Below are 23,262 nucleotides of genomic sequence, written 5' to 3' on the forward strand. Positions count from 1 at the left end.
TTCATTGACACTAATTTCTCAAAGGTATGCCGAAACGGCGCTCCCAGTTCACAGCTTAGATGTTCTGATGTTCCTGGTTTTGCTTGCTTATACAGTATTGATGTTTGATATTGCCATTTCTATAAATGCAGGACCGACAGTGGCGGATTTGCTCGACAGTTTGGGCTTTGAGGCTTTGGCTGTAGAAATATCTCACACTTAACACTGGACAGCCTGGACGATCAACCGGGGAGGGGCCCAAATTACAAGTCTAAAAGAAGTATTAAGTTGACCCATGACCTCTCTGGTATCTCCATCCAACTTTGGCTTCTCAAAGGTGTCTTGCCTTCATAGTCTTGGTCATGATTTCCCTAGGACTATGGGCCTTCACATCACAAAATGAAAGAAGCGGCTGCCCAAAAAGCAAGACTCAGCCGCTTATTGGCTATTTCCTGCCACCCCCCCCTACTTTGAGAAGGTACATTCCTGGGCACCATGTCGGATGTAAGTGGTTCAGCCGGTACACTTTCCTTCTTGGACTGGTAATTTCGCCATTTTAGGTGCCAAAATGCGAAGAAAAAAGAAAATCTGGACTCGATCGAAAATCTGGACTGGATCGGCTGCTTAGACGTGGCACTGGACCACTTGTTGAATTTGCAAGCCATGATGTTGAGTCCAGATAAATTTGTGTTGCGAGATCCCACGACGCCACGTATCGAGTGTGCATGGCACATTCGAAACAGTTTTCCTGCGCATTGTGGTATTTCTTCACTTGCATCTTTGCTTTTCCATTATAAATGCAGAGCTGCACATGACGACCTGCATGGAAGGGAGGCAGGGCTGGATGTGCTGTTCTCCTGCCACAGCGGCCATCTTGAGATGCCTGTACTGCCTAACGGTCGCCTGCATTCTATGAATAAAACGTGCCGTTTTGCACGAAAAACAATGGACAACAGGTTTTCTTGGTACACATTGGTTCATTTAAAAAAGTTTTGAGCGGGCATTGGGGCCTCATTCCGAGTTTGGAGGCAGCCATGGTGCTACTAGCATCATGGCTGCCTCCAAACTCGGGTCCGGCTCCGGTCTGGCGGAATGGGGACTTACCGGGACATTCCGACCTAGGCGGACCCGGTAAATCCCCATTCCAAATGCCATTCCCCATTCCCATTTGAGCCCCCATATGGCTCAATGGGAATGGGGAAGGCGCTATTTGCGGGCCCGTTATTAGCTCCAAAGTCCCTTAACGGGTCCCGTGAAGAACGGCTGGTCAGACCAGCAGTTCCTGGTGGGACCCGCTAAGGGACCTCGGAATTGGGCGGTAAGGGTTTAACGGCAGCGGTCTCCTTACCTGTGACCGTTAACCCTTACCGCCCGACTCGGAATGAGGCCTATCATCGCTCACAAATGAGTAGAGGCTGTGCCGGCGAGTTGGTTTTAAAATGAGATGGCCCATCCGTGTTAACATCCTGTAAATTAGGCCTTTTCGTGTAGATGGAACTTTTCACAAGCCGTTTCCTGCATTCTGGGCTACCATTAGCTGTAAAATGCAGCTCTAGTGAGACAGAATGAATGTTACTACAGGCACAATAAGACCCATTACTCGCACCCCTGCATATAAACTTAAAATCATTTGCTCAAGCGGCTGAGGGTATCAAAACCCTCATGGGCGATTGGGCATGCACTCAGACCACAATGAATATAGCATATTTACGAAACTTCTTGGTTATCTTGAAACAGAAAAACCAAAGCTATGGGACAGCTGGAGAAAATCCATTGGGTAGGATATAGCATGAACCGTTAACCATTTCTAATATAGAGATTTGGGAGAGATGAAATGTGGAAATCATGGAAATGCATTACTCTGAAAGCCAGGAAGTGGCCAAAGAGAAGCAGTGACTGGGTCAGACTTCAAATAGCCACAAACCATCCTCTGCTTTTGTGAGGAATTCGACCACCTGCACGCTGGGTGTGCGCTTGCCTGGGCTTTTTTGAAATTTTAAATTAAATTGAATGATGGTAGATCAACCTCTGGAAAACGTGTGGGTCAAACCCGCGCATATTTTCCTGTGCTCACCGCAGGACATACACATAGACCGGAATCATACCAAAATGTCGACCTCACAATCACGACAGCTGAAAATGCTGACTTTTTTTTTTGGACCCCCGCTTAGACCACATATATATGTGGGGGGTATAGAATATAATATTAATATGGGGGAGGCTGCGGGGGGGGTCTCCCCCCGCATATATAAGTTGTGTAAAGGGGTTTAAAAAAAGTCTGCATTTTTGGCCGTCGCAATAATCGCATAGATCCATCAGACCCATGTACTCTGGGTGGACACAGCTTACAGGTGCTGTCCTGTTCCCCTGTCATATTTAATTGGAATATGACAGCCAAGAGCACATCAAGGCATCTCAGAATGGGGGAAAGCAAAACTTTCCTCCTGCAATGGCCCGACTAATTAACTATCAAAGGCTCCATGGATGTGCCCTGTCTGTTTACCCTCTGCAGATGGTGGCAGCAATTAACATAATTAACATACTAATAGAGTATACTTCAAACAGGCCCACATAGGGCCTGGCAGCAGAGGTTAACAAAAGAGACAACAAACCCCAACAACCTTTGAAATGCACTATCCAGGGCAGTGGCCTGACATGTCCGGGTCTATGTGTTGGACATATTATAGGGCTCCTGGCGATTCCCTGAGCTGCCCAGGTGAATGAAATGATAATGTAAAAAGATGATCAGGGCGTCCGAATGGACGAAGAACTCTCCTGACTCAAAAACGTTTAGTAAATGCTTTACTCATGACGAGTTGCAGAAGAATGTAGTCATGACAGAATTAGTTGCTTATTACAAAAAATCCTAGTTACACAGAAAAAAATATTCTGCATCTGTGATTTGTTGCAAACAGCAAAGAAATCAATGCACATATGGGAAAACAGAAACATTCTTCACAAAAACATGTTGAGCAGAGCAGGTGGGTCCCATTTCATCTATTGGGTACCAAAGTTCTTATAACATTTGTTTAGTCAAACTCCTTCAAATGACAGTGTCCATGTGGACACTGTGGAAATAATTGTCGACATGGGTGTGTTTCGGCCATTTTTAGCAGGTCTGAGATGCTTAAGACAGGGCTACCTTCAGGACGAAAGAAAAGTGGATCCTGTGTGCATCTGTAATGCCTTTTTTAGAGTTTATTCCAAGCCTTACCTGGACCCTGTACAAACCACTATTAGTGGAGTCCCTTCTATACCGTGCCTAACAGTTTTTTCACATGATACACACAATCTACTTTTCCTCTTTCGTCCTGATGAAGGCCGCCCTACCTTAAGCAACTCAGATATGCTCAAAGTGGCTGAAAACACACCTGTGTCAACAATTCCTTCCACAGTGTCATATGTTTACACTGTCATTTGAAGCTGTTTGATTCAGCAAGTCTTATAAGAACTTGGGTTCCTAATAGATTAAATGGGACCCAGCTGCTCTGGACAACATGTTTTTGTGAAGAATGTTTGTTGTTTTCCCATATGTGCATTGATTTCCTTGCCGTTTTTAGAAAATGACATGCATAGTGCTTTGTTTTGTCCTGTGTAACCAGGATTTTGTGTAATGGGCAACTCATTTCGACATGTCTAAATTCTTCTGAAACTCATGAGTAAAGCCTACACTAGAGTCACGAAAGTTCTTCGTCCATTCGGGACGCCTTGGGTCTGTGTTTACAGCAGGCAACCCCCACAGTGGGACCCCATTCACAAAGTACGAGTATGTAGATTGATGGAGACAAAGTCTGTTCTCGCTGCAAGTTTCAAGGGAGACACGGCGCTTTAATCAGGGACTACAGAGAGCTCAATTAACTAGAGACCCTTTCATCCACAACAGACGGGAAGATAGGTGGGACTTAGTATTACATGTTTTCACCCCTTTACTTTTTCTGTTGCAAAGCACTCTGGTTATGCCCTCGGGTATACAGGAGATTGTTGTTGGGACCCAAGATTGGTTCTTTAACGTAGGCTTAGCCTACACCAGGGGTGCACAACTGATTTTGACAGAGGGCCGAAAGTTCCTTAAATGAGGGCTATTGTGGGCCGAAAAGTAAATGTGGGCCGGCCGGTAGGCGGGGCGTGGCAGGAGGCTTTTTAAACCCCCAATTTGTACTAAATACATGGAAAAAGAATGTTTTTGAGGGGTAACTATTTTTATTTGCATTTCAAACTTACATTTTGTACTATCATTTTCCATTGTAATAATTTATTTCTATTTAGTTATTGTATCTCGCCTGTTTAATTTATATATATTTTATTGACCCTAGATACACTATGCCCCATGGCACCCTCACCCCCAACCAAACAATATGCCCCAGGGCCCCCTTACCCCCAACCAAACACTATGCCCCATGGCCCCCTCACCCCAACCAAACACTATGCCCCCCCCTCACTCCCAACCAAAAACTATGCCCCATGTCCCCCTCACCCCCAACCAAACATTATGGCCCATGGCCCCCTCCCCCCAACCAAACACTATGCCCCATGGCCCCCTCCCCCCAACCAAACACTATGCCCCATGGCCCCCTCACCCCCAACCAAACACTATGCCCCATGGCCCCCTCACCCCCAACCAAACACTATGCCCCATGGCCCCCTCACCCCCAACCAAACACTATGCCCCATGGCCTCCTCACCCCCAACCAAACACTATGCCCCATGGCCTCCTCACCCCCAACCAAACCCCCCAACTCAGCACACACACAAACATGCACCCATACAGACCCGAAACCCCACCCCCAACTCAGCACACAAAAAACATTCAAATCAAAACATTCATACACATCTGACACCCTCCCACCCCCGCATCTCAACATACACACAAAATACATTCAAATACAAACATTCATACACATCCGACACACCCCCCACCCCGCATCTCAACATACACACAAAATACATTCAAATACAAACATTCATACACATCCGACACACACCCCCACCCCGCATCTCAACATACACACAAAATACATTCAAATACAAACATTCATACACATCGACACACCCCCACCCCCGCATCTCAACATACACACAAAATACATTCAAATACAAACATTCATACACATCCGACACACACCCCCACCCCGCATCTCAACATACACACAAAATACATTCAAATACAAACATTCATACACATCCGACACCCCATCCCCCCCGCAACATACACACACACACAAACATAAAGCAAAACAAACCCGACACACAAACACAAACAGAGCACTTACCGGAGACGTGCTGGAAGGCAGGTAAGCTGGAACGCTGGAATCGTACTACGGCTGGCGTGTCCAAGGCTGAAATGCCTTCCGGCATCAAGCCTTATGGACCACGCCAGCCGTAGTGCTGGCCCTCCATTGGTGCAGCACACACGCATTACGTGGCTCGTAGGAGCGACCTGATGCGTGTGTGTGCTGAGCCAATGAGGGCCAGTGTTTTCACGTGCCTCGCGGGCCGGTCAAAAGGGCATGGCGGGCCGCAACTGGCCCGCGGGCCGTATGTTGTGCACCCATGACCTACACCAAGCACTGTGGGCCATTTTGCTTTAAAAGGGGGCTGATGCCCTCTTTTCGGCAGATCTGTCTGAAGACTTCGCAAGTAGTAACAAGGACTCATTTGAATACTTGCTGAAGGTACAGTCTACCTTCCAGCTTCCCCCAGTGTAGGAAGGCCAGGATTTCTAAAGAGAAAAGCAAGATCCCTCGTGTAAACGTCTCCCAGGGAACAGAGGGAGATACTGAATCCAGAGGTTCCTCTAGCAGCTCCAGAACTGGTACCCGGCCAGCACACAGCGTGTCCTGCTAGGCTCTGCAAGCAAGCTTCCAAGGAGGGAAGGGCCAGAGAGCCTCTGAACCAAACCAAGAACCAAGGCCTTTGCCTGAGGCATTCTCCTCAGCTTTAGGCCGTCCACCTTAAAGGACGACACAAGCCCAGTGAAGGATATAGGAGGAGTGCATCGACGAGCCTCAACCAGCGTCCGCCTTAAAGGACATTTTCAACCAACTGCACTGCTGACTGTTGTCACGCCGCAGTCGCTAACGTCGTCTGAGATGCCTCGACCAGTGCTTCAGAGCCGCCAGCCAGCACTGAGGCAATGATTCTGGACCCTGAGCAGCCGTGTAGGCCAGCTGTCTGTCCAGCCTTGCTCATTGAAGTGCCTGCTGCTTGATACCCACAGCTGTCTACCGTCTTGAACTATCGCAGAAGCTGCAAAGCGCCCTGAAACCAATTTGTTGCTGTTAAGCACCAAGAACCTCTACAAGCACAAGGTACATTGTGGTTCTGTCCCCCGATCCCTCTCTGAAGGCTAGAGTGACATTTTACAACCCTTTAATCCCTTTGTGTTGAAACCAAGTATCCTTGAACAACTGCAATTCATTACTTTACTGATTATCCCCCTGTGAGAATCCAGAGTGCATCCCTTTTCCTCCTTTAAAACTGTCTGCCCTCTGCATTCCTTTACAGGGTGGGTTGCATTTTGTAGTGTGCTAGAACTGTCTGTTGTGATAATATAGTATACAACCTTGACTGGGCAGGCCCTTTTTACCAGTGGGTAATTGAATTTTTGCTGTTGCAACTAACCAACGATCCACGACCTTGCGGAGATGAGCCTGCTGTTCCATCCACATTACAAAAATTGGATAAGGGGGGGGGGTTTATAATTTGCTTGCGTTTACAATCTGTTCAGAGGTATGGGATTGATTGATGGTTTAGAAACCGATGTTCATACCTGGACCACTGGTGCCCAGGAAGTTGATTTGTCAATTTGGTGGCAGAGTGGGATCTAGTTGGAATCTTGTGCACAGTTAAGTCACCTAACGATAAAAGTACTGTTGCAGGCAACGTTTAGGCATTGCTAGGTATTTGTAATAATCATTTATCTGTACCTAGAGACTGTGAAAAGCAGGAGCAAGGATGTCCTGCATGTCTAATGTCAAGAGAGTGGACTTCCCCCACAACACTAAGGTTAATATAAATCTGAGTTGCTGACCAGCCTCCAAACTCGAATAGAAGCAAGGGCAGTTGGGGAGAAGACCACAGGGGATGGGCTATGCCCCGTGTACCTGAACTGAAAAGACCTTCTGGAGGAGGAAGTGGAAGATGATGAAGACTACAGCATGAGCAGTGTTTCTCGCCTACCATCCTGCCGGGGGGCAAGTGTGGTTTCTCAAAACTCTAGAGTTTCAGTGAGGTCAGGAGCTAGTGCAGCATCCTGCAGGTCCCAGGCTCAGCACAGTCTCCAATTGGCCCAGTAATTGTTCCGGCTATTAATGAGGTAGCAGCTAGAAATCTCCTGCTTGAGGAGAGGAGACTAGCACTAGAGGAACAGAAACAAACAGTGGGACAAGGTCATCATAGAGCAGGACAGGGCTGCCATAGTGCTGCGCAAGCTGGAGCTTGAAGAGAAAAAGGCCAACAGATCCACCTCTAGCGAAAGCAACAGAAGTGGCTTGTACCAGAGTGCCCCGGATAAGCTCCAGCAACACATCCCAAAAGACTTAGTGTAGGCTCACGAAGTGGGGGGAGAATATTTTTGGCGGGTTTGAAGCACTCGAGCTGGCTTTTTAGCTACAGGAGGTGGACGGAGGTACTGTGGGGTGCAGCCCTGATGTCGCTTACCGACACCATGGATTTATGCAATTCAGGAAAGAGCTGCTTATGAAAGCATGAAGGCGGCCCTCCTCAGGAAACTTGGTAAAACCCCAGAACAGTATCTCAAGAGCTTCAGAGAGCTTGGAAAAAAAAGTGGGCAGCGTTCACACACTTGTTGAAATATCTGAGCGGGTGGGTGGTAACAAAGTTGACACATTTAAAGGGATGTACAATTTGATTGCATGTGAGCATGTATTGAAGAATTGTGAGGTTGACCTACACCAGCATCTTGTGGACAAGACCATCACAGACCCTAGGGAGCTTGCAAAGGCTGAAGACAGGTTTGTGAGTAATATAGTCCAGAAAAAGGCTCAGGTGAGCATACCCAAACCGGAAGAGAAATCTTCATACAAAAAGGTAAACCAGGATGTGAAGGACAAAGGTCCATCCCAATCCTCTTCGAAGTGAGGTCCCCAAAAGAATGAAGGCAAATCCCAAAACGTTAGTTCAGCTGTACACATTGAAAAGAAGAGCACAGGTATCCCAACACTGGGATACCTGCGTTCTCACCACCCAATGATTGTTTCGTGTTTTAAGGAGCTGGGCCATAGGAAAGGTATCCTGCTTGCAAGGGCTTACACAAGCAAGCCATAGTGAATGTTGGACATATGGAAGAGGCCATCATTAGTGTGGGCCTCCTAGAGGACGACTTCCCACTAGGCAGGGTGTGGCCGAATGTGGATTGGTTACACTGAGTGGGGATGGTACCGAGTCTCCAGAAGAGATCCCAGTTCCCAATAATACTCAACTCCATTTAGAAGATGTGTATATCAATGGACACAAAACTCTGCGGTCCGAGCCACCATGGTTAGCGTCACTGCTGTTAACCGCCAGTGGGTACAGCCAGGCCAGTATATTGATGGGCCCAATAGTAGCATTGGTGGGTTTGACAGAAAGAGTAAGCACCCATTGGTGATAGTAGCGTTCAGCTGCCCAGGTGAAATGACCCAGTGCTGTGTAGCAGTGAAAGATTCCATCCCTGTGCCATGTCTGTTGGGTAATGATCATCCTGATCCTGAGATAGTCGCAGCGGCTACCCTATCGAGGGCCAAAGAGATTGCCAGACTGAACACTCTCAGAGCGTTAGGGCCTGGAGTGCTTCCAGGGGGCTTGTTGGAAGGACCAGCGTGGCCTTCAGCCCCTAATCCAGTTCCACAGATGTCTGCGTCACCTACTCCTGTGGAAGAGGGGCCAGTAGCCACTGAGGACTGTGAGGAATTTATGGTGACAACAAGTAAGCCAGACAGTTCAAGGGTGTTCATTGCACAATATATTCTGTAGGCAGGTTGGAAAAAATGCCCATTCTAAACCTAAATCTAAGATGGGAACAAGCGTCGACCATCAAATAAAAAAATAAGGCAGTCCTAGTAGTGTTGTGTCAAAACAAAAAGGGCCTATACTAAGGAACCTATTGCCAAACCTCACAACTAATATAAAAAGGGCTGTGGGATAGTTCTCAAGAAAAGAAAGAAGTGTTCTCAAATTATATGTCAGGATGTGACAGCCTGGGTTTTCCTTGCCCACGTTTTGGACACAGGGTAAGATGGGAGTTTGGAGCACAGTACAGTCTCAGGCTTCTCCAGCACGAGATGACAGTTGCAACGACAGGTCTCGGGACAGTCGATGTCCAAGTCTCCTTTCCTGTGAAAGTCTCTTGCCTTCGAGGCCTGATGTGGACAAATAACAAAAACAATTGTTCCTTTAATAAATGAAAAGTTTGTTTCCAATGTTCGCTGGGTGAGGTGATCAACCCTGGGTCCCCCTCTTCTGGGAGTCGACCCTTCTCAATCGCTTATCACAGTTTCACGTACAGTGACGATTTCTCCCCTGGGTCCCCTTCTTCTGGGTGCTGACCCTCCTTGTATTGTAATCCACAAATATATCAAAGTTCCTTTATCAAACAACTTTGGGTGATAGCTTCACCCCTGCTACTCACTCAGTCGGGCTCGGACCCCTCTTGCCTTTTTCTCTTCTCAGGTAATGGCTTCACCCCTGGATCTCTCTCTCTCTCGGTCGGGCTGGGACCCCTCTTGTGGGATTTCTCCTCCCTCTATATCTAAATGTCTTTTGCTTGCATGATGGCTTCACCTCTGGATCTGCCTCAGTCGGGCTCAGACCCCTCTTGACGTCCTTTTCACTTTACTCTCCAGTGTTACGGGATTCACTTCCCTTGTTTTCAAAGTGCTTGTAGATCAGTCTTTCGATTGTACAGGGATGTTTCTTGACCCTGTGTATGAACACTTTGATCTATTTCGCTGGCCCTCCTACAGCCTTCTGGTACTTGTAGTTTCTCTCATATGGGGCTCAACCAGAGTCTCTTGAATTAGCGCCCCTGTGGTGCCGCTTTCCCTTTGCAGATGGTCTCCCCTTCAACCTTTTTACAGTTTATTCAAAGTTCGTTAAACCTGGTTCAAACTTGCCACTTTGCACTTCTCATCAACACAGCCCAGTCCTAATCTATTCTCCCCTCGAGTCACCGGCTGTGATGAACCGCTTGGTTGTTGCCTCTTTTGGAGTCTAGGCCGGTAACACGGGCTTGAGAGCTTCCCTCGCTCCTGCTTATCAGCATAGGTTTTCCCTGTGTACCGTTGATATCTGCTGCAGGACACTTGTGCTATTGCTCGCAGTCTTAGGCTCTCTTCCACAAAGGCTCTGCGGGTCTGGGACGAAAAGGGCAAGGTCACTTATCTCCTCACCACCCTCTCGCTTCCTGCCACCTTTCTACTTCTCTTGAACTGCCACTTGTTAGCCGTCTCGTCGTGCTGTCTGCCGTGCTCACCTTCCTCTTACTCTCCCCTGGCTCTGCCTTTTTTCCCGGTGGGGAAAGGAAAGGGCTGTCTGGTATTTGTGATTCTGATCAATTGCATGACCCTTTTATTGGGACATGTCAGGTAAACATCTTTGTTGTTAGTCCGGTGTGTTTATGCTAAAGCGTTATAAAGGGGGCAGTGGTTTGGAATGTCCTAGGTGAGAGGATGGGGAAAAGTCATCAAAGGAAGGTGAATACTGTGTCTCACCCATCGGTGTCCCACTCCCACTCCCACGCCCGAGGAACCCCCCATTCCAGGTGATCCTCCCTCACTGGTCCACCCCCAGGAACTGGTCCAATAGCGATGGCCGTGTTCTGGCCACCTGGAAGACAGATCCTCAAGGTTTAGACAGGGAGACACCTTCAGGTTTCTCACAGAACCTTACTTTGGTAGCAGGGGACTCAGTGACAAGTTGCCTGGCGCAGCGCAGGAACCTGAGGTGGAGGACCAGGTGGGCGCACATCTGAAGTGCCTGCCCAAGGTGGATGAGTTTGAAGCAGTTAGGAGCCCAAATCATACTGACTTCTTCACAGCCTAGAAAGAGTGTCCCACTCTGGCGGATCTGCGCAAGCAGGTTTGAGGAGCAGGCTAAGGGTGAGGCCCCTGGACTGTTCAGTGTACTGGGAGGATGGACTCATGTACAGTGTGCCAAAAGACTCTGAGGGCGAAGGCACCAGAAGGTTGGTGATTCCCTGGTGCCCGAAAGTTCCTTTTGGATTTGGCTCACCAAATTCCTTTAGCGGGTCACTTGGGAGTGACTAAGACATTGGACCCACTGTCTGCGCACTTTCACTTTCACTGGCCGCAGTTAAGCGTAAAGGTTAAGGAATTTGTCCGGTCCTGCCCGACTTGTAAAGCTTCTGGTAAATCAGGTGGTGCCACAAAGGCCCCCTTAATTCACCTACCCGTGGTTGGGCAGCCTTTCGAGGGAATAGACATGGATATTATGGGTCCATTGGTTCCTCAAACCAGCTCAGGGAACAGGTACTCTGAGGCTGTCCCTCTAAGGAGCATCAAAGCCCCTGTGGTTGCGAAGGCTCCAATTGGGATATTCTCCAGCGTTGGCTTCACCAAGGAAGTGGTTTCTGAGAGGGGATCAAACTTCATATCAGCTTATATGACTGCCATTTGGGAAGAGTGTAGAGCCACCTACCGGTTCCCTACATCCTTCCATCCAGAAATGGGCTTGTTGAGCGAGTTAACAAGACCCTGAAATGCATGATAGGTGACTAGGAAGAGCACCTCTGTTTGGTTGCAGGGAGGTGCCACAGAATAGAGAAGGGTTTAGCCCATTTAACCTTCTGCTTGGACACCCTGTACGAGGGCCCCTCAGTCTAGTGAAAGAGGGATGGGAGAGCAACCCCTCATCCCCTACACAATACGTGGTGGACTATATACTTGGCCTTTGGTCTAGCATGGCAAAGTACATGGAACAGTAAACATAAAATCTAAAGGCCAGTAAGGAGCTGATGAAGCACTGGCATGACCAGAAGGCCACATGATTCTATTCTACAGGCCAGTGGGTGTGGATAATGGAACCGGTCAAACCAAGTTGCCTTCAGGACAAATGGACTGGGCCTTACTGTGTGCTGGAAAAAGTCAGTGATGTGAGTTACCTCATTGATGTGAAAGGACCTAAACAGATGTGCAGGGTCTTTCACGTCAACTGGCTAAAACCCCATTATAGCCGGCATTACTTGGTCATATCATTAATGACTGACAGACTGAGGAAGAAACCAATTCCCTCCCAGACCTGCACAATAAAGCCGCAGATGAGTCATTTGAAGCTGTCAACCTTGCAACTGACCTCTCTGAACAGCAACTGGCATACTGTCTCTGGTTGCTGGGACAGTTTGCTGGTCTGTTTTTGCTGACGCCAGGTCATGCGATTGGTGCACCCAGGATGTGGATACTGGAGGCAGTAAACTGGCGAAAAGTTGGATTCATTGGATATCCGATAAGGTCAGGGACATAATCAAGGAGGGCATTTCCAAGATGTCCTTGGGAGTGATAGAGCCACCTCACAGCCCCTGGGCTAGCCCAGTGGCACTGCTTCCTAAAAATACCAGTAGTGGCAAGATTGAAGTTCGTTTTTTGTGTGGACTACTGGGTGCTCAATTCTGTCACAAAGACGGATGCTCACCCCATTCCTATGAGCTCACTGACAAGCTCAGCGCTGCCAATTACATGAGTACCTTTGACCTCACGGCTGGGTATTGGCAGGTCGGCTTAACAGATGGAGCTACAGCGAGGTCTACATTCTCAACCTCCAGAAGGACATTATCAGTTAATTGTGATGCCCTTCAGATTACAGAACGCCCCTGCCACTTTTCAGTGGATGTATAACCAGTTTTTGTCTGGTCTGGAAAACTTCAGTGTCGCCTATTTAGATTAATTACATTGCTGTCTTCAGTCACACATGGGAGGACATATCCCACCTGAAACAAATGCTCCAGGCGCCCCAAAATGCAGGTCTGACTATCAAGGCCACGAAGTGCCAGATGGCGCGCGCACAGTGACTTATCTAGACTACTTGCTCGGTGGAGGTAAGAAACAACCTCTCAAATCAAAGGTACTCTGTGAAGGATTGGGACATCCCCAGCACATACATAGATGGCAGCCTTTCTAGATCTCACGGGTACTACCAGTCGTTCATCCCGGGGTATGGGACAATTGCCATGCCGCTGCATGATGTAACTTCCTAGAAGATGCTGAAGAAGGTAACTTGGACACCTGCCTGTCAAACTTCCTTTCAGGATTTAAAGGATGTATTGTGCAAGGCCCCAGTTGTGAAAGTGCCCCACTATGGTCAAGGGTTCATTATCCAGACACACCTGTGATTTTGGGATTGGAGCAGTGCTAGCACAGCTGAACTCTCAAGGGGTAGAGCAACCTGTCGCCTACATTAGCAGGCAATTGACAGAAAAGGGAATGTAAAAGAGGCTTGCACGGTTGTATGAGCGATAATGAACTTTAAACCCTACATCTTTGGGTTGCACTTTATGATCAGACAGAGCACCAATCTCTCTGATGGTTAATGGCCATGCAAAGGAAGAACCCTACGCTTTTGTGTTGGGCCATATCCCTACAGGGATTAGATATGGACATCCAGCACAATCCAGGCTCCCAGCATGGAAATGCAGATGGCTTCAGCCGGTGCTTTCACCTTGATGATGAACCAGACCCTCGGCAGGTTGGTGGTTTGCATGTTGAGGCTGGTGGGCATGTGAGGAATTCGACCATCTGCTTGGTGGGTGTGCGCTCGCCTTTTTTTTTTAATTTGAAATGAAATTGAATGATGGTAGGCCAACCTCCAGAAAATGTGTGGAGCTAATCTGCACACATTTTTCTTATGCTCACTGCACAACATACACATAAACCTGTGTACTCTGGGTGGACACAAGCTACAGGCGCCATCCTCTGTCATATTTAGTTGGAATATGGCAGCCAAGAGTACATCAAGGTATCTCGGAAGGGGGAAGGTCTTCTCCAGATTTCTTGCCGCTCCCCCCAGTCTCTGGTGGTGTGTGCATGCTTTCTGAATTCCTGTCAACAGAATTGATTCTCACAAATTGGGAAAAGATGGGATTTTTTTGAAAAGGTTTTGTGCAATCCTATTTGGGGGTGGGTGGTAACAAATATCTGGGAGTGTTTTAAATTGTTGCAAAAGGTATATAAACTGCCAACTGATCTTGTATTGTTGAGCCTTGGGTTAGTTTGGTCCGGCAACACCATCTAACCGCTCCCTGGATATTTTGTGCAATAAACCTGCTTTTTGTACAGCCGTGTACTCGCTTCTTAAGTGTTGGTCCTGTTTTGAGTTAAGCTGATGAAAGGCCCATCCCTGCAACATGCCACCGCGTGTGTTAATGAGTCTCCCCACTTTTATATTATTTTAGGACTTGAGCCCTGGGTGGCAGAGCTTGCATCTCTTGTGAGCCAAGTTCTCCTGGGTTGACCTGATGTTTGTGGAACTTTAAAAAAAATGCCTTTAAATAATGCAATTGGAAGAATCTGGAAGGTTGAAGGCGCCTCTAGGAGGGTGATGGGCGCATTATTGCACAGGTGGCCTTGCAGCCTCCCAGCATTCCCTTCATGCAGGTGTACCTCGCATGGGGGTGTACCCTCAGCATAACTGGCAGGTGTGGAGACAGTACAAGGTAAAAGAAAGGCTTTGAGTAACCAGTGCACGTAACCTTGTGTGGGCCGCGCAGACAATATGCACTCTGTTTGCAGCCGGATAGAATTTCCTGCCATTATTCTCTAACCAGAGAAATGTGAGGAAGGTCCTTTCCTGCACGGCTTTCACTGGTGGGTTGCCAAGTTTGTTTACTGCGTTTTACTAATAATGGAGGGGCGGCGTTCTTTCAAGCAGTTTTCTGTGGTAGGGTTCAGGTCAGCTACACACGAACACACCCGCCAACCTATTTCTGGACACACACAAAGCTCGGTTAATTGAAAGGAGTTTTTGGCACAGAAAAAATTGGTCAAGATGAACTTGGAACCCAGGATCTCATGCCTGTTTAATCCCGTGTGTCCCGGCCAAGAAGCAGATGCTAATCCATCCGGAAAATGAAAGCCTAAGAAGGCACCTATTTAACTGAACAAATTCGAGGAGGAAAAAACCACTTGATCAGACATAATCACCATGTGTTCATACTTCAGGCTCTGAACACTGGCTGCCTGAAGTCTACGATGAGATCCACGTTTGATTTTTAAAATCTGAACGAACAATGGCAATTTTAAACTCTTCAATAAATTGCAATAGGCCATACGGTACTGTGTTCTCAAAACAAGGTTTACAACTCCGTTTTCTTCCAATTAAATGTAGTACAATTTGAACAACCACATTACTGGTCTGCAGAGGCACACCTTCAGTTATTCTTGCACTCAATGATCATAGTTTATTGTATGCCCTTCAAAACAGCTGGGTACCATGGAAGAAAGACTAACTGCGGTAACTCCAAGATGGTGCGAAGTGATTTTTGTCCCTGGTTTAAAAGTTACTGATCGCCACTGCCCCAAACTATCACAAAGGCCTTAGTTCATTCGTCCCAGCCTCCTTGTGATTGGCATATTTTGCCCGGTGTGGACGCTCCCGATTGAGGGCACTTCGGCCTCCTATCTAGAGCAAGATCCAATGTCTGTGGGCAGCAGTTACTTGGTTACCTTAATTTTTTGGACCACCCGCCGTTTAAGACAGTGAAAAAAATTGGTTGTTCTGCCACCACCCAAGAAAGGAGGTCTGAAGTTCACAGATGTGAATTAAAAAAACTATTAAACTGCACTAGCGCGCTCAAAACCATCCTTCAGGAAAGATTTTCTAGCAGTGAAAGACTGGTGATTTAGAACAAGGGGGAATTTTACAGTAGATGCTTTGTCTCTGTGTGGACATCAGCGTCCAGTGTGTTTTCATAGTGTTTCTCTCAAGAATGTAAAATTCTACCCCTCTTCAAGGACAGAGAATGCAAGGTAGCTTTTAATTACATACCTCTCAACGTACAGGCTTTAAGTGGGTGTCACCTGCCATGTAGGGAACTCTCACCCGCCAAGCCCCTTCAACACGTTCATATAAGTCAATTGGCTTTCACCCGCCAAAAACAAAATATTGATCTTTTCACTTTCCCTGAGGCCACAAAAGGTTGAGAGCTATGTAATTCAGATAATGGTTTTGCTGATGAGGTAATTTTGATGAGGTTATTGTGTATTTTCTGAAGATATGCCTCATATGCAGAGGACCTTGGCAGCTGTCCCAGCATTCCTGGGGTTCTGGCGCAGCGTCCTCAGCATTCGGGTGATTACGTCCCTTTGGTTTTGCTACAAGTCTAGCTGCAGCACTTAGTAATGGGTGTGCACTGGAGATCTGGTATCCCAGTAGGCCGTGCTCAAGGTCATCTACGTAATGAGTTGAGGATGTATTTTATTCTAGTGGGGTGTGTGATGATTCACAGGATTTTGTCACTTCTCCCCATGGTGGAGCCCTTCCCAGTGAGGCTACGGAGGTGAGCCTGCTACGCAACCTTCCCCCTAGGGGTGGTGGTAACTGGAACCTCACAGGATGAGACTCCCCTCCTGGGGACAAGGACTCAGTTCCATCAAGGAACTTGCTAAGCCACTGTATGAGGAGCTCTTAATAGCATCAGAGCTTCACAAGAACCGTCCAAAAACAAGTCACTATTTGTTATTGTAACATTACACATAATAACCAACAGAAAGACAAACCTACTGCGAAGAGTAGTGTGCAGGAAATTAAGATTACTCTGTGGTTGGAAGCCAACCATACTGGGATGAAGAAGGTGGAGTAACAAGGAATGCTCAGTCAAGAGAGACAAAAGACTACAGGTCTACACTGGGGAGGACCCAGCACTTTCCAATGAAAAGGAAAGAAGGACCAACATAGAATGTTGGTAACACCTGGGAGTTTGAAACCTGGAGAGAGTTGCGAAACAGGAGAGTTGAGGAGGTTTCTGGCAACCAAGAAGGGAAGGAGAAACGGAGAGGGCAGGGAGCCAACCAGTGTATTCCTAAAGGAAAGTCGAGGCGGTGGCGTGACCAAGTGGAGGTGCACCGCCTGGTCCTCAAATGATGCTGAGAACGCAGTAGAACAGGCTTTGCGGAACCGCACATTGAAACGGGTAGAAAGAAGAGACGCAAGAAGTGTTCAAACTGCAAGAAAGCCTGACCCCGCAGCAAGAACCAGTGATGTCAACCCAACAGAACCCGATTATCTGGAGAGGCTCGAGACACCGCAGGAGAGCAGGGATGCAGGGTTGTCTGTCGATTTGGACTACTCTGACAACGAGCACCCTAGTTTTGTGGTAGGGCAAACACTTGTTGTAGCGATAGATGGGCCTTTTTCCTTTTAGTTAAATAAAAGAACTTGTGAAAAGACCACCATTCGGTCCATCTTCTTCTGACCTACGACCAGTGTTATGGAGCAGATATTTTGGGCTGGAAGAATTGATGGGCGATGCAGACGCCGACTGCAATCTGGACATTAGGTGACCTGGTGGAGTCCAAGTGCAGACCTCAACGTTTGGCTTTGATGTTGCGGTGGTATGTTGTGGTAGGGTTCTGGTATGCTGGGGATGGGGTTATAAAGTCACTGTTCTTGCGTTGTGAGGAAGAAATAGTTGTGTACACTTTTCTAGCTTTTATTTATAAGCACTTATGTAAAAGTCGGGGAGTTCTGCAGGGGATATCCTTGGTCTTGTTCATCTACAGTTGTGCCATAGGCAGAATTACTAAGTGGTTCAATGCTTTGCTTTAGTCACTTCATGGTGGCAAAATACATAGCTATTTGTTGAGGGGTAGAGGGTGTATAGGAGGTGGGTAAGTGTTTGGAGGGCTGGGTAGCGAGGTGGTAGGGGAAGAAATGGGGGCTAACTACCACAAAGTAAATGATCAATTAGTAATTTGCCCATGAAATCGCCTGGACCCATCTTGTTTGCTGGTGATGCGGAAGTACTCATTCGAAAATATCAACCTCTTCCCAAATCGTCCTCTTCATATGTTTGGGGCGACCACTCAGGGACGGGGGTGGGGCATAGTATAAAGAGAAATAACCTAATGCTACCCTCTCTTCTTGACTTATTTCACAAAAGCAGAGTCCCAGACCATCCTCCCTCCAAATAAGTACTGTTGATATTTTTAAAATGGCGTGCATGCATTTGGCTGCCCTTTTGACCCTCGCATTTCTATTGCTTTGTCCTGTTAGCCCCCGTCGGAGCAGGAGAAGGTGTTGTACGAAGCTGAGATACTGCTGTATGCGGAAGACCTGAAGAAATGGAAGGAGCGCTACGTGGTGATCAAGCAAGACTATTCATTGCAGTGCTTCGACAGCAAAGAGGTACGACCTGCTGCGGCCTCACCTATGGAATGTTATGGACCTGGGGTTCCTTTGCAGGAAAGTCTTGGCCCTTCGTGTTGGCTGCGCATGAAGAGTGGGGCTACCTGGGTCACTCGGTGAAGTGGACTGAAGGTAGAGCACCAGTTCTGGAGCTCAGGCAGGGGAACATGGACTCTCCAACTCTTTGCTGGGAGTGCTGCAAACCCTGTGGCATGTCTTCTGCCATGTCCCTTTGCTTGTGAGTAAGGTGGGGGATTGTCTTTTGGGTATTCCCTAAGTGTATGCACAGTCTCTCGCTCGTTCTAGATCTTTCGCTCTGTAGTCCTCTTTCTCGTTCTCTCTCGTTCTGGTTCTCTTGCTCATGAGTGTCATTTTAGACGGGGGTTGGGGGCCAAGTGTGTGTGGACCCCAACTTTTGTGGCACACCATTTTATCACTCATTTGGCAGGGGCCCCTTTCATTCAGATGTCACTTTCCCTCCCTCTTAACCCCAACATTTTTAGCAAAGTTACTCCACTGCTCTTGCTCGGGTTCTCTTGAAAGTCACCCATGTAATTTGCTTTTTTTTTAACAAAATTTAAGAGATTTTAAATTTGGTAAGAAAAACACATTTTTCAACATTTCAGTAATGCTGATTGAGAATGACCCAAACGTTTATTTGGTGCCATTTCAGTACAGCCAAAGGTTTGAGGGCGATATATTGCAAAATACATAGTCCTGAGGGTGATGTATTGCAGGATGCATAGTCTGAGGGTGATATATTGCAGCATACATAGCTCTGAGGGTGATGTATAGCAGGATACATAGCTCTGACGGTGATGTATTGCAGGATACATAGCTCTGAGGGTGATGTATTGCAGGATACATAGCTCTGAGGGTGATGTATTGCAGCATACATAGCTCTGAGGGTGATGTATTGCAGGATACATAGCTCTGAGGGTGATGTATTGCAGGATACATAGCTCTGAGGGTGGTGTATTGTGGGAGACATAGCTCAGAGGGTGATGTATTGCGGGATACATAGCTCTGAGAGTGATGTATTTCGGGACACATAGCTCTGAGGGTGGTGTATTGTGGGAGACATAGCTCTGAGGGTGGTGTATTGTGGGAGACATAGCTCAGAGGGTGATGTATTGCGGGATACATAGCTCTGAGGGTGATGTATAGCAGGATACATAGCTCTGAGGGTGATGTATTGCAGGATACATAGCTCTGAGGGTGATGTATTGCGGGAAACGCAGCTCTGAGGGTGATGTATTGTGGGAAACACAGCTCTGAGGGTGATGTATTGCAGGATACATAGCTCTGGGGTGATGTATTTGTGGATATATATTTCTGAGGGGGATGTATTGCAAGATTACATTGAAGGATTCTGTTTAGCCCGGGACTGTTGCTGCTAACAACTACCTTCTCCCCCCGCCCCTCCCAAAATGGATAAATATACCATATTGTAGAAATAAATACGGGCTTGCCCACCTGGCATTCGCCAGTGTGGGAGACTGACACGCCCATGGGGATTCCTGCTGATGAGGGCGGGTGGCTCGTTGTGAGGGGGGCGCCCCTCTAGTTTGCGGTGCTTCCTCTAGTTGGTGTTTGGCATCTTCTCAGTGTGTAGAAAGTCGTATCTTTCCCTTTTTGCTTTCTTGACTATGTCCGTTTCAAACAGGGAGCCACAGGTGGGAAAGGTGAATGGATTTGATGGGGCCAAACCTTTGTCTACCATTTCTAAATGTTACTCTTGCACGAAATGGGCTATTTTCAAGAAAACATGTTCATTGTAAGGTTTGCTCTTTCACACAGTCTACTCTTTTTCAGGCCTACCAAAAGGGTACCAGCCCAAAAACCAAGATCCTTCCAACTGGCGGCAAGGTGCTGACATCCGAAGAGGAATACAACGCGCTATCGGACAAGCAGTTCCCAGATCCCATTGGTGAGTCGTGGACTAGATCCTGCAGTGCGTGTATGCGGCACTTTGTCTCTGTTCGTGGACGTAGGCGCTGGTTTTAATCTAGCGCAAGGCTAGCTGTGAAGGAACAGAGCTCAGTACAATAAGGGGATAAGGTAGAATAATACGGTTCCAGTTAGGAGAGACTATTAGCGTGCCCTCAGAAGGTCATCGGGGTGGTGGAGGGATACAGCGGGTTTCAAGCAGGGATGCAGGTTGGACTGGAAGAGGCGCGCCCAAGTAATTTGTTGGTGGATTCTCCATGCTACGCCTGCTGAAGCTAAATTTCTGTGGGTTTCATGCAATCTAACCTTCCTAACCACACAGAGCCCCTAGGTCTGCGTCAGCAGTGCCCTCCTTTGCATTTTCTTCCTATGACGGGGGAAGCCAAGTGTGCTGCCTTTTTTAATGCCTCCCCAACCTCCCTGGAAGTCTCTCTTTCTCTCTCTTTCTCTCTCTTTCTCTCTTTCTCTCTTTCTCTCTTTCTCTCTTTCTCTCTTTCTCTCTTTCTCTCTTTCTCTCTCTCGCTCTCTCTCTTTCTCTCTCTCCCTCCCTCTTTCTCTCCCCCCCACTTAGGATTATAGTTGCTAACTTTGATTTTCACTACTTTTAGTAGGAAATAAAAGCACTTGGCGCGGGGTGGAGTGCTCTCCATAAACCAGTGGGTGCTCAGTTGCTAAGCTAACGTGGTAGCTGCCAGCCTGATCAGGCATGATGGCCGGGCCTAACACTGCAGTAACAAGGCCACTGCCAGGGTGGGTGAGAGGAGCAGAGGGGTGAATACAAAGATTTTCGACAACCTGCCGGATGGTTGTTCGAGTTCCTAACTTCTGCAGGGAAGGAAAGGATAGGCCACAATGACCTAAGCACAGGACTCAACAGTTGTGGCTTTTTATGCAACAAATATTCCTCAACGCAATTGAACATGCATCCAGGAGTCTCACTCCAGACAGACCTTAAAACATGAGGACAGAACCCTTGCATAAATACAGCCCACAACATAAACATATGTCAGTTGCGTTTTTATGCAGCAAATACAGCAGAATACCATTGAAAAAAACAGGCAGGCTTATTCCCTCCACACCCTCGGGTCGAATCACAGAATAAAGTCGCAAACATCTGAAATGTCAGATGTAGCAGGACACCGCACTCATCAGACAACTTGCAAAGTTGCAAACAGACCATGACATCCTTGGTCGAGCGTTTTTATGAACAAGAGTCCCACATTTTCGGTTCAGTTGACTGCACAGATAGTAGCCAGCCAGTGCTATGCGGGATTTCGGATGCAAATTGCCCCATCAATTCTTATCACCCAAACACCATGCTAATTTAAGGAGACTTGCTGCCATTCACATTTAACAGAGCTACCCTTTCAAACGTGTGGAGTGCTGTTAAGGCATTTCTGAGGCACTAATGCGAAGTGCTGGGGTATGTGACGATTCACGGCATCTCGTCATTTCTCCCAGAGGGGAGCCCTTCCCTATGAGCCTAGGGAGGTGAGGCTGCTACCCAATAGTCCTCCTGGGGGTGGTAACAAGTGGGAGGACCTCATTGGGAGACACTCCTCTCATGGGGATAAGGACTCCTGGCCCATGAAAGACCTCCCTAAACCCTTGTTCCCAGAATCCATGGCCCTATTAATGACTTCTTCCTCCCAAACTGAAACTACTACTGTTTGTTATTGTGAAGTCTCTGTTATCTCATCTGTAAGACCAGATAAGACTGAGACGAAGAACCACCAAAGGAACATACTGAACAGTCGAATGGATTACCAAAGAACTATGACGAGGTGGCCACTAGGAGGCATGACGATAACTTCAGAGGTGTTGACCAGCATTGATGCTGCACTGGGGCAGTCCCAGCAATGTAACGTAAAGACTGAGGAAGGACTAGGTGTGTTCGGGATCAGAAAGAGCAGCGAGGGAAGCTGGCTTTCATCCTGCAAGGCTTGGGGAAATTCAAAATTGGGCTGCCCGAAGTGTATAGAGACAGCTGTTCTAGGAGGAAGAAGCTGAAGGGAACCAGCGTAAACCAAACTCGCTTCAGGAACAATCCAGCGGTGGTGTGGCCTCTCCGAGGTGGACCGTGTGGTCCATAAAACGCACGGAGACTGCTGCAGCAATGGCTTTGTGGTGCCGCACAGACCAAGGAGGAAGAAAGCAGGAATATGTGCTGAAAGTGTGCCGGACTAAGAGTGACCCCAGACCCCTGGAAGAACCGATGGCGCTTGCCAGTGAAGGAACAGGTAATGGGAGATGCGGGAAAGCTGGTTGGGGTCCATGGATCCTGAAGATTTGAGGAATCCTCTGGAGTTAACTCCCTCGTCACAGTGGGAAAACAAACACATATAAAAGATACCAAACTGGAAAAGAACTGTCAGGGAGTAATCTTCCCAGTACTCGAGATACAAAAAGTCATGACAACGTGCCAGCAATAAGAAGAGTGGATCAAGCCTTAATTCTGTTTGCAAATCCTTGGGAGAAAATAAAGAGACTTCTACAAACTTGCACAAAGGATGTTATGGTATGTTACGTTACAATCATTTAAAAAGCGCAACATCTGCCCAAGGGCATCTTGCCACAGGTTAAATGTGGACATAACGGCTGGGAGGAAACCACAAGATATTAGAACAGGTAGGTTTTCAAGAGTGTCTGAACTGTAGACGGTTTACAGACGCATAAAGCATCCGGGGCAGAGCATTCCAGATTTTGGCTGCGGCTATTGAAAAAGAATGTTCCACCAATAGGAGAGTATTTAAATTGTGGCGTAGAAATAAGACCGACGTCAGCAGAGCGCAAAGCTTGGAAGGGCACATACGGCCAGAATTGAGCTTGTAGATATTCCATGCCTGTACCGTTAAAAGCTTGGTAGACCAGGCAAAGAGATTTAAATGAATCTGCTTTGCCACTGGGAGCCAGTGAAGATTGCGAAGAACAGGGGTAATGAGACTACCCATTGGCAATAGAGTGGCAGATGTAGCGGCTGAG

The 23,262-nt window shown here is 47.5% G+C and overlaps 1 protein-coding gene across 1 annotated transcript in view; it reads left to right on the forward strand.

The window, feature by feature from the left end:
* NIBAN1 (niban apoptosis regulator 1) overlaps positions 1-23,262 on the forward strand; it is a 491,461-nt gene that overhangs the window by 205,927 nt on the left and 262,272 nt on the right. Inside the window, exons 3-4 of the mRNA XM_069641063.1 lie at positions 18,199-18,330; positions 20,146-20,260. Of these exons, the coding sequence (XP_069497164.1) occupies positions 18,199-18,330; positions 20,146-20,260 (247 nt within the window). The remainder of the gene's footprint in view (positions 1-18,198; positions 18,331-20,145; positions 20,261-23,262) is intronic.

Source organism: Ambystoma mexicanum, chromosome 1q (genome assembly GCF_040938575.1).
Source record: "Ambystoma mexicanum isolate Mex_15411 chromosome 1q, UKY_AmexF1_1, whole genome shotgun sequence".
Classification (NCBI taxonomy): Eukaryota; Metazoa; Chordata; class Amphibia; order Caudata; family Ambystomatidae; genus Ambystoma; species Ambystoma mexicanum.